The sequence below is a fragment of the Pygoscelis adeliae genome, unplaced genomic scaffold, assembly GCF_000699105.1.
Source record: "Pygoscelis adeliae isolate BGI_AS28 unplaced genomic scaffold, ASM69910v1 Scaffold38, whole genome shotgun sequence".
Lineage (NCBI taxonomy): Eukaryota > Metazoa > Chordata > Aves > Sphenisciformes > Spheniscidae > Pygoscelis > Pygoscelis adeliae.
Genome location: NW_008825614.1, coordinates 4,990,655 through 5,002,675, shown reverse-complemented (window position 1 = coordinate 5,002,675; position 12,021 = coordinate 4,990,655). Strand labels below are relative to the sequence as shown.

Sequence of the window (12,021 nt, the reverse complement as noted above, 5' to 3'; positions counted from 1 at the left end):
CGGTTGTCGTGGGTTGTGAGCTCTTCCGTGTTGGCGGGGCTGCTGGGGTGTGGCGGTGGCGAGAACGAATGAATGAACGAAAGCCGGACGGTGAACAGAAGTAACAATTAGCTGAGGTCTTCTAGCGTGCCTCCACGTGGACGTCAGTGGCTTGGGATCACTGAATTATGTGCTAGTGGCTTTGCTGTGTTTCTCCTAACTCGCTGTTGCCACGCTGAATGTTTGCAGGTGACGCTGAGGGGGGGTGTAAGGCGAGGACCGGACACTCCATCTGGAGTGAAAAAAAGAAGTATGTGACCGTAGTTTTGTTTTCACTGAATAGAACTACTTGGAAATAGAGACGCTGAAAGGGACAATACGAAGAAATCAAAGTAAAGAGGTGCATAAGAGTTTAAACTGCAAGGTAAAGGAGAACATAAGGTCTTTGACTTAAATTAACGTCTCGCTTATGATGCGTTTCTGGCGTGGCTGCCATGAAAGGAAATGAGTCTGCTTGATAAGCACTGTGTAGTCAGTTATGAAGGAGGGCAAGCGTGAAAGATGTAGGAAAGAAAGTTAAAAAAGAACTAAGTTTAACTTGATAGCAGGGTACTGGAAATGGAGGTCTTGGAGAGCCAGTCGAGGCCAAGGCTGAAGACAGGCAGAAAAGCGGGTTAGCACCATTCAAGGTCAATGATTTCTTGAGCAAGGTGCCGTGCTCTGTTACTGGGATGGGTGCTAACCCTTGGGGTCAATTTTTAGATTTCTGGTTGATTGAACCCTTGCGGGCTCTGCTTTTGCCCGTTTCTGTCCTCCTGTCCTGAGTATCCATGGGGGCGAAAAAAAGAAAAATCTCTTTGGAAAGAGGCGATCTATTCGCTGTTTTTCCTTTTCTTAGTTCCTCTTTGGGGACCCTCAGCTACCTCCAGTGCTGACTCTGTTGGTTTTAACTGTCAGAGCCAAGAGTAGTAAGTAAAATACTGTGGAGTTCAGGGGGTTGGGTTGGTTTTTTTTTTTCCCCCGCCGTTTTTCTGAAATTCTGAAGATCAGGTATTCTTAAACTCACTGCTGTTTGGGAAAAGATGGAGTTAGCCATAGAGTCACTGGTGCAGTAACGTGATAAATACCCAGAGAGGACCACTGCATTAGCTGATGTTTGGAAAGTTAAATTTGCAGCTGTAGTCTAGAACATTTTTTTAAGTGATTTGTTAAGTGGTGTTATAAATCACCGGTAATTGCAAAAGAATGCACTTAGTTTTTCCCAAACGAATTAATTTTTCAATACTAAAAAATACTGCTAGCAAAATAATAATTAAAAATTGAAACTTTCCATAACCTATCAACTGCCTTAATTTTTGTCTTCTGAGAGCCTATAGTGCACGATTCCATTCTTCTTTTGTACACAAAAGGTAGAGGATGTGCATTGTCTTCCCTGAACTTTCACAAGCAATGTATCTTGATTTTAAGTCTTAATATTTACTAAGCTGTTTTGATGCAGTGCTGCAGTACTCTTGCACAGCTTATGGGATTTCTGCAGAAACATTAAGAAAGCATTGCTCCCTCCTCAGTAAATCATAATCATTTAAAAAAAAAAAGTCACATGGCTAGTATGCGTTGCTGCATTTCTAGGCATTGAAACATTGGATTTGAATAATATGGGAAGGCTCTTCTGGCGCAGGAGAAAGCGTTCAAAAATAGTTCACACCCTCTCTAAAAATGCCTAGTTTGTTGTTGCAAAGATGATGTACAAAATGTCAGCGTTGTTGGTTTTTTTCCTTCCTCTAAGAATGCTAGTCAAAGATATTTCCAAATTCTGATATGAATCGAGTCATTAATACCTGAGTAATCAATACTGAGATACTGGCAATAGAGAATAATAGTCCTGGAATACTCATCTTCTTTCAGCAGTAATTTTGGGATGATGAGAATGGTGTTCCTTTTTTTTTTTTTTTCCTTTTCCCTCCACTAACCAGAGAATATGATTGACTTCTAAAGTGAATCTGAATCTGTTGTAGGCGTAGGTGATTACAAACACATTTCAAGTGAGTACAGAAGTGTCAGAGTAGTAATTGCAGCAGCTGTTGGGAGTTGGCCTCTGCCTTCTTGCGAGATCCCTGCTTTGTGCTGTGTCTGCGGGAGGAATGAATACTCGCTTCCCATGACTGCATGTTTATCTTGTTGGCAGCTGGTAATTCCTTTGGAGTCCTGCCTCCAAGTGTTTTCCTTCCAGAATACAGATTGTTTCTGCTCTTCTAAAGTAAAGAGTACTAGAGAAAAGGGCAGATGGCAATTGTTATATTGCCTTCAGTCAGCAGATTCATTGAAAATACAACTTGCAATTCTCTTTTTCATTGAAAACGAGTTTTGAGAATGTCCGCAGTAAATCAATTGTAGCAGGTTACTTAGTAGTTTTAATTCTGGGTGGTTAAAATGCTCACAGCAAAAGTTTAAAGTGGCAGGCAATATTGTAGAACTACAGATTTAACACCACGTGGTCTGCAACCTTGCTGAAAGAGGAGCCCTTACAGAGTTTAGGGAAGTTGAATGTCTCTGCTCTGAGCTGTTTTGAAATTTTTTTTGCAATAACTAAATGGAAGTTCCAAAATACGCAGAATGATACTCCTTTACTCCTGAGCTCCTCAAGCAACAGCAAGTGATCAACTAGATCTACACGGTAGTCAAAAGTGCAAATAAAATACGTTTAGGTAGATCTGGCTAACAGTAGCAGTGAAGGCTATGATAGTGTGGGTGGGGTTTTTTTGTTTGTTTGTTTCAGACTAGACTGTACAAAACTACTGGGATCTTCAAAATACATATACACACAACTGGGCTGCCAGCCTGTCTGTAGTATGACAGCTGGTTTTGCTAGCTGGTTTTATGTATCCTGTAGGTTTCTAAATTCTCTGGTCACAGGGGTAGCAATAATGTAAGGGTGAGCGCATGGATAAATGCAAAGATCTTTGCAGCTGTGTTGCTGCTGTTCCTGTTATTTCTCTCCTATTCAGTCTGCATGCGAGTCAAAGGAAGGCCTTAGGGGTTTAATTTTAAAAGTAGGATGTATTTCTAAGTAGGGTCTTCAAGATACTTCAGAAGCTATTGTCAAATGGTAGCTTCAATTGTAGCTTGACACTTCTAGCCCAGTTTCTCAGCCAAACAAATCTTCCATCCTACTCTTGCCTTCCCAGTATTTCTTGAGCAACCTTTACAGACAGGTAGAACGCAAAGATATTCAGGGTCGACTAGTTTGTGAAAACTGGCAACTGGCTGGAGACCCAAGCTAGTGTTTAATAGCTGTGAGAGCATTTGGAAAGAGCCTACGGCATTCATCTGAGTTGTGTTCAATCCAGAAGTTGGGGGAAGTGGGACTGCTATGCAAGATTACGGGCGGTGGAATGTGAGGTCTCAGGAGGATGGAAAGGACATGGGTACTTATGTTACTGTGGTAAACATAACAGGATAAAAGTTGCAAATGGAAGACAAAGTTTCATTATCTGTTCACAAAACAATCCTTTTCTCCATACTAGCAGTAAATCAAAAGGGATGTCTTTGCCCTATGTGTATATGCATGCATGCTTTTTTGTTGCATTCAACTTCAGTATATAGTTCCAAATATTTTTTTTTGATAAGCAGCTTCCAAAGATCTCTCTGTCTGTTATTGAAGTAATTGGTACCTACAAGACTTACTATATTTGTACACTCAGGAAAGTTTTTAGGTGGTCATAATATAGGCTGAGTTTTTCTATAAATTTAAAATGTCTGTAGATTGGACATTCAAATTTTTTCACAATTTTTATGCGTGAGTTTTTCCTGGTACCATGTTTTGTTATGTGCCTAAATTTGTGTCTTTTTCAGAGATTGGAATGGGACTAACAGGCTTCGGAGTGTTTTTCCTTTTCTTTGGAATGATACTCTTCTTTGACAAAGCTCTTTTGGCTATTGGAAATGTAAGTGCCTGCCGTTTAGTCTTAGATTCTGCACTGCTTAGAATTAAGTATATGATATATTAAAAATAAACTAAATATAGAACAATATGTTACCAGTCTGAAACTGAATCACAAAAAATACCGTGGCAATTTGGTATAAAGGAAGAGATGCTCAGTGATATGAGTGAATCATTTTTCCTGATGAAAGTTAGAGCAGCTCACATCAATCTAAATATCGTACCTCCAGGTCAGGCCTGCGATATGTTGATCAGGCAAGAAGCAGCCTGTTCAACAGTTGTTATGCTGCTGCAAATAAGACTCTTAGATTGGCTGTCATTACGAACGCTTTCTTTTTTGTGATCTTGTAAGATAACTGTCAAATGTAAGTATCTATTTGGATAAGAACAGTGAAGTGTTCTGTACACGCTAGCAAATGTAGCTTTGCTGTTCTTTATGAGGAAAGAAAGAAGTATGAATTGCTGATAGTCTGGGTTTAGAAGAGCCAATCACCCTTCATAATAGAGATATTTAATATCTTCAGGTTTTAACAAATCAAAGTTTTCACTTAAAGCAGGATAGAAAATAAATCCTGGTTCTGGTACACAAAATTTGCAATCCAAAGCAAATATAAAATGACAGGGTGTTTTCTGAGCGTGGTAATCTCTGTGCCTCTGCTGTTATCAGCTTTGCCAGCCAGCCAAGAGCCTGGTAGAGGTTCGCATCCTCTTCTGCTGATGCCTAAAAGTCTGGTCAAAGCTGATCAGTTTCATTCTGTGGCAGCAGAGTCAAATACTGAGATTCAGCGAAGGAAAATTTTAAAACGTATATTTGGATTTGGGTGCATTAGTTGAAGCGTTGTTCTGAACCATCAATAAGGTATATAGCGGAAGAGTGAAAAATAAAATAATGCTTATTTCTTCTTTTCCTAATGTAAGGTGGAAATACGAGATCCTGTTTAGGGAAAATGATGAAAACATAGGTAGGAAGAGGCAATGACAGGCTATATGGTAATCAAAGATAATGCAAGAAAAGGTACTGTATGCTTACAGAAAGTTTTTTTCAAAAAAAAAAAAGTGATACCAGAAAGGGAAAAGGTCATAAGAAAGTGGTTTATTAAATAACATACAAAACTTAAATTTCCTCTATCATCTTCAGTAAAATCCCCTTTTCAGCAAAGATGTTGCCCAGATGTATGCTTACAAGCTGAAATAATTACAAGTCCTGTTGCTAAAGGACATGAAAAGTAGTTCTGACTAGTTGGGAGTAGTGTGATAGTTCCAGCATAGACTGAACACTAGTAAATGGTAGAAAGACTACACACAGTAAAAAAAAAAAAACAAAAACAGAAAAAAAACCCCACCAAGGAAGATAACTGATAATGCTCTTCAGCTGTTTTCCTTTTTTGGCTTTGCAGTGTTCAGTAGATCAGTACAAGCTATTGAAGATGTCCATGGTACAGAACAGAGGTGCTTTTGTAACATGTCTGTTCCCAGTTTTTAGGAACCTTTGCTGTCGGTGGTACTAAGTTTCAGCACTGCTTGTGGATAATGATTGCACTTATGTTACAGGACAGATAACTGTTGTCACCAGGTCTTTTGACATGATTGTGTTTGTCAGAGACCGCAAAGGTAGACTCTTTACTTCTTAAGCAGCTGAGAGAAGAGTTTTGAATGCTAGCTACAAATGCTTTAAGGTGGACTTTACAAAAGAAAATCACTAGTAAATTCCTTCTCACCATCTCTTTTGATATTAAAAGAAGTTGTGCAAGAAATGCAATCTAACTTTGTAGAATATATGTATATGTTTACATCCTAAACTTAGGAATATAATTAGCTATTTTCTTTCTTTGGTTGGTTTTTGTCTTTTCTAGGTTTTATTTGTGGCTGGCTTGTCTTTTGTTATCGGTTTAGAAAGAACATTTAGATTCTTCTTTCAAAAACACAAAATGAAAGCAACGGGCTTTTTCCTGGGTGGTGTGCTCATAGTTCTCATTGGTTGGCCTTTAATAGGAATGATCCTTGAAATTTATGGGTTCTTCCTATTATTCAGGTAAGACTTGTTTCAAAATACCTTTCTGTATTGGTGTATCTAGGAATAAATGTATTTGTTTAGTGTTGCTGCATTACAGCTGACAAAGCAGCATCCTTTAAATGTTTGCTTTTGATAGATTTTATGTGAAGTTGTTGTTTTACATTTGTAAGAGGTGGAAAGTTGGTAAGTATTTTTCCAAGACTCAAATCAGCTAATGTTTGAGGCATATACCAAACTGTCTTTGGTAATGTTGTTCATGTCTAACCAAAGAATTGTAAAGCTTCAAAATATCTGGGAGCCCAAATTGTTGGCAATGCAAAGTTCAAATATTTCCTCATAAAAAAGGCAACTTAGATATTTAGTATTTTTTTTTGGTGGGGAGTTTGTTCTTTTCTTTAACAAACGGGGCAAAATACTTGGGTACAAACATCCTTGGTTCCTAACCTTACCATTTCATTACTGTGGTAGCCCAGTGAAAAGATGTTTTCTGTCATGTTTTGTTACACTTGTGTCCTAGTAGAGTCAGAACTGCTAGCATTACCTGGAATGAGTTAAGGAAAGATGATAATTCTTATTTTTTGAACAGCAATCCTGATACATGTTATAGCTTGCACAATGTGTCATTTAACTTCTTCATACATGCAATGCTAATGGTGAAAGAATTTGACTTGTTACAACCTGTATATCTACATTTTATCTTTATTTCCATGGTTGAAGTTCCGTTCTTCAGTATAGAACAAAGTACAAAATATGCTTATAAGTAAGAAGGGAGGCTTTTAGTTGTTCTTGGACTTCTGTTCAGATGAAGACTGTTCCATTAATGCTTATTAACCTAATAACAGACCCCTAAAATATTTTCGAAGTACTCAGCTGCTGGCTAAATAATACAGTTCCTATTGATCAAAATCAAACCACTGTTCTCGTGGTGTTCTTTTTTCCACTTAGTGAAATTGTATGTAAATCTTGTATTTAGTTTAAATATTTTTAGAAAAAATCTTAACTTGGCTTTTAATATATGCTTCTTATTGTTCTGCTCTGTATTATTCCGAACTCTATCACTGCAAGTGTTTTGAAAATCACGGTATTTTACTGAATACATTGTCACTTCTCACATGTAGCACTTGAGTTTAATCAGCCAGTATAAAGCAAGTACTGGTTTCCAGCCAAACACCCCTCCTTTTAAAAGATTTCGAAAGAATTATAAATTACTACGTCTAAGCAGGTATGGTTATGGATTATCTATTGGTGCTAGCCAGAGGCTAGCAGGGTAAAATAATGTTGAAGGGATTATAGAAGGTCAGTATCTATCCCTAGGTCACTAGGGCTATCCCTTAGCCAGAAGAGTATCAACAAGGGATAGATAAATCCAGGTGTGAATGCTTATCTATCTGTTTTAATTTAAAACATCTCTAGGCCATCTTTTGTAGTGCTTAATAGTTCTTAGAATCTAAATCCCTTGCTACAATGTTAGCTAGTTACTACTTCAAACAAAGCTTTTTGCTTTGCTTCAGTCTCGTTCATTTCAACTATTATCGTGTTTTTGGCAATTTGCTCCTTTCTGAAGAATTTAAAAAGCCTTTCCTCAAGCATAATTTTATACGATTCATCAGGATCCTGCTGTTTGGTTGCATAATAAAAAACTTCACTGTTTATCATTGGTCTCTGAAGTACATGATTTTCTTAGGCCCAAGGAATACCAGGTCAACTTATGCACCTTTGGATTTGTTAGGGCAGTATGTTGTGAGGATGGGCATTTCTGTATATCCTAATGGTTCTAGTCATGTGGATTACTAGGACTTATATGGAAAACCTTTGTATTTTTCAAGAGCAGTTTAGCAGTTCTGGTAACTTCGCTTCAACTCAGAGTAAGACAGTACAAGTGTAAACCACTGTATTGTCCTTTTTTCAGTCTCTTGATTTTTAGACCACTAAACCAGTTCCAGTAGGTGTTCAGATCCCTCTAGAATCTTTACTCGTAGGTTGTTGTCTTGCATATCTAGACTACTTCTACACAGTCACCTTTCATATGCTCTGTGGCAGTAATTGCAGAGCCCCTGTTGTCCACAAAGCAATGGTTAGGTACTGGTGACCAAGAACGCTTAAACAAAATACAGGATTGTAAAGATGTATATTTTTTTTAAGATGCGTCTGACTGAAGTGAGAGATACATGCGATTATTATTCTACTCTGGTTTAAATCTAGAATGCCTTTCCCTTAACATGCTGCCACAAGTTTCCCGTCAGAGGTTTAGTCTTTTGCCATGCTTTCACATGCTCAGATTGCATTCACTGGAGAAGGCTATTATGGGACAGTATCTCTTCTTGTGTCCTAAGCTGCTTTTGGAGCCTTGTTCAGATTACAGGCATCTAAAGTTATGGCTAACAATATTATCCTGCCTATACTGGCTATTCCTTATTCTTGGCTACACCAATTGTTTTAATCTGTTACAAGTGGTTTGTGTGCCCTGCATCATAACTTACTGGACCACTGAAATGATCCAGTCTTTAAAAAAAGAAAATATCCAGGAAGAACGTGCTGGTATTGATATTATCCAGCAAATAGTTCTTACCAGTGTGGTGAAGAGGATGATGACCTGTGAAACTTCACTGTTTAACATGTAATGAGACCTCAGCCGCAGGGAATCCTTAGTCTACGCAGGGAATGTATAGCTCAACAAGAGATAACTCAGAATGCCACCACCAGCTGAATTGCTGCAGTTGACTGCAAACAGCTGAGATGCTGCCATAGAAAATTTGTTTTCCTGCTGCAGAGATGAAGTGGACAGCGCAGGGGGCTACACCATAGCAGCTATGCTAGGCAACATCCCCTGGCTCATGATTCAAATCCCTGACTTCACATGAATCTGTCAAATAAGTGAATACACAACTCGGTCATGCTTAATTTTCTTTAGTTGATGTAACGAGTACCATATATTGTTTCAAAGGGGATTACTCAGAATTAACTTCAGGTAATTGGGTATTGCAAGAATGTATTTCCTATAATGTAAAAAGAAATTATCTCAAAATATATAGGGTAACGTTGAGAAATTAGTTGGGAGCATCAGTTCTGTTGACTAAGTTGGGTATTCTTTCTTTAGTTATTTTTTGAAGAGCTGACTGAGGGTTGCCAGCTATGAGGAAAATTAAGTCCATTTAAAAATAAGGTGTTTCTTTCCTGGTTTTCTCCTTTCTCTGCTGAATGTATGTTGATATATTTGGTAAAATTAATATGCTGCTAACAAGCTACAAGATTTTATGTAATCTTGGTTTAAAAAATACCTATTTCTTCATTTTTATAGCAATATGAGAATAGTTTAATTATAAAAACTAACACAATCTTCTGATATCTTACCTAAAGGGGGTTCTTTCCTGTGGTGGTTGGCTTTATTAGAAGAGTTCCAGTTCTTGGCTATCTCTTGAATTTACCCGGTATAAGCTCGGTAAGTGCTCGGTACTTCATGCAAAATTTGAAGCTTGTACTGTCTTTTATTCCATTGTTACAGCAATAGTAGAAATGCATCAGAAATAAAGCAAATAAAATTTTAGAGCAGTGACTTTGAGTGCATTCCTGTATAGTTCTTGCACTGTGCAGATCACCTTCATTCCCAGTGAAAGACCTCTAGATGTAAGAGGAACAAAAGGACACCTTTGCAGAAGCTGCCCCTGCTGACACGTTGTGAAGTGGAAAGAGCCCTGGATTGTGACTCGACACGCTGGGGTTCTGCTTCCTGCTTCACTGTTGGCCCTAGGTGACTAGATAGGTGAATCATGCCACTGTTCTGTGCCTCTTCTCCTGTCTGTACGACGAGGAGGACACTGTTCTTCTTTGTGTAGTATTTTAATATATTTAGGAAGTTTTAGCGGCCTGTAAAAGCAAACAGTTTAGTTCAATGTTAAGTTGCAGCTTGTATGGTGAATCCAGAAACTCTCATGATGCATAATCATCCATCAAATATATTTATTAAGGTCCACCGCACCAGACTACGTCTTGCTATTTACTAAGATGTGTATTTTTTCAAATGCAGTTTTCCATTTTCTTAACCAAATAGCCAGGGATTTGAAGACAATTAACAGGTGCCAGAAAGATGGTAATGTAGGGTGTTTCAGTCAACTACTTTTACTGTGCTAATTTCTGTATGTATTTTAACACAAACATTTCTAACCCTAGTTTTGAAAGCAACAGTTTTAATAGCTGCTACTAAAAAATTAATAGGGGGTCTAACTTAGATGTATACAGTCTGTTGGTTTTTTTTTTTAAAAATAGTGTTCAAGATCATCTGTTCCAATTTTACACTTAGGCCAAGTTCTGGCTCATAATTCGTGATCAATTGAATGTTTCATTTGTCAATTGATCTTACTTAGTCATATTTAATTTGATCATAATGGGGTTAAATCTTGTTTTAAAAAGATAATTGTTAATGTTTTATTCAAAGCCTACGTAGGCTCAGAAGAGAATCCACAGTAATGGTCAGTTGAAATATCTTACTTGGTCTACTAATGCATGTGTGGCTGATACTGTATTGTTTTGTTTTAATCATTAAGCTAGCAGTGTTATCTGCATTCTTCTATTTCCTTTTTCATTCTGTTGCATCTTCATGTTGCACTGTTAATGTCTATATGAGAAAAACATGTCATGCAGAAACACAGTTGCAATGTGAGATTTTTAATTTTCACAAACTTAAATCATGAGACCTTGGTGAGTACTATTTGACTCTCATTTTCAGTCGCATACTAACTGTGCAAGTAGCAAGTAATATTTGAGAGTAACTTCACTGTACACAAATGTCACGCAGCTTAACCTTTTTGTCTCCTTTTTTACAGCTTGTAGATAAAGTTGGAGAAAGCAACAACATGGTATAATGACAAGAGGGCAGAAGACTGATTCTAAACTTATTGTATTATTTATAAAATCCTTTTGAAGAATACTCAGCACAAAGATTAAGTTGTGTACAAAGGAAAAGCTTGTTACATTCTTTACATGACAGTTTAATTTAAAATGTATAGTCAACAATATACACTAGAAAAGAAGCTCAGCAAGTATGCTTCTAGGAAGGTAACTCCAGAGTTCAGGAAGTAAACTGAAGAGGTGAAAGTCATGGAATAACCCATGTTACAACTGTTCAAGACTATTTTTGTTGTTTTTTGGCAAACATGCTAGAGGCAATGAACCCTTGTGGAATTAATGGAGCCTGTACTTTACCTCCTTATTTTGAAGGTGCAGTAGAGCAAACAGACCTACATTTTTAAGGGTGACCCAAACTTATCCAACCCTCTGCTTGCTATCCTCAGAGTGCAGAAAAACAAACAGAAAACTTCTTGTGTAACAAGAGATGCGTCTTTGCATGAAGGTTAAGATGACTGTTCATCTTTAAGTGTATTATGGCAAAAAAAAGGAAACCCTACACGGTTCTGTTGTAAACATTTTTGTAAATATGTGGCTGAAATAAAACATTGTTATCTTAATGTTTCAAAGCCAAATGTAAGTTGATTGTATTTGCCTTCCGTTTCGGAATATGCAAAAGGTCAATCTTCAATAACGTCAGTCTTAAATGTTGGTTCTGAACATGTAGAGCTCAACAGGGAACTCTGGAAACTGACTTGCACTCCTTCCAGTGTGTTCTCCTTGAGTCATGTTACACGTGCATCCGAACGAGAATGTAGCCCCTTGTCACTAACATGAAAACTTTGCGAGATGTGCTTCGTTCACAGAAAAATGCATTTGGTTAAGGTGCTGACATGAACCCTGTGAAATGTATCTTATCAAAATTTGAACCTTTGTTTTTAAATAGTTTGAAGCTAAGGTTTCTTTGTTTACTCTGGAACTACAAATTGACTTTTATTTTTTACAGTAATAAAATGAAAACATAACATTCTGTGTACGTGAGTCTCTGGGGAGAAAATTGAGCTGATGGGGCTAAGTAAAGATCAAGTGCCAATCTCCATATGTTTTATAACTTGTTGCTTGGGTTATATTCAAATAACTTAAAACTTCTATCAGTCACAGCAACAATTTTGCTGCTACAGAGATTCTTAGCTAACCTGGAATAAATGTCCCCTACGAATGCAAGGGTCACATTTCTGCTTCTATT

General features: G+C 37.5%; 1 protein-coding gene across 1 annotated transcript; it reads left to right on the top strand.

Moving 5' to 3' along the window:
* The first annotated feature begins 3,837 nt into the window (after window positions 1-3,837).
* Window positions 3,838-11,796, top strand: GOLT1B (golgi transport 1B). Its single transcript, XM_009332836.1, has 4 exons — window positions 3,838-3,923; window positions 5,773-5,951; window positions 9,291-9,372; window positions 10,754-11,796. The coding sequence occupies exons 1-4, from the start codon at window positions 3,840-3,842 to the stop codon at window positions 10,790-10,792; spliced, it is 384 nt and encodes a 127-aa protein (XP_009331111.1). The 5' UTR covers window positions 3,838-3,839; the 3' UTR covers window positions 10,793-11,796.
* The last annotated feature ends 225 nt before the right edge of the window (window positions 11,797-12,021 follow it).

What these genes read in the sequence shown, in the direction of transcription:
- GOLT1B (XM_009332836.1), top strand. Translation starts at nt 3,840, where the DNA reads ATGGGACTAACAGGCTTCGGAGTGTTTTTCCTTTTCTTTGGAATGATA. An exon ending in CTCTTTTGGCTATTGGAAAT is followed by an intron (nt 3,924 to 5,772) that starts GTAAGTGCCTGC and finishes TGTCTTTTCTAG; the next exon opens with GTTTTATTTGTGGCTGGCTT. An exon ending in ATTTACCCGGTATAAGCTCG is followed by an intron (nt 9,373 to 10,753) that starts GTAAGTGCTCGG and finishes CCTTTTTTACAG; the next exon opens with CTTGTAGATAAAGTTGGAGA.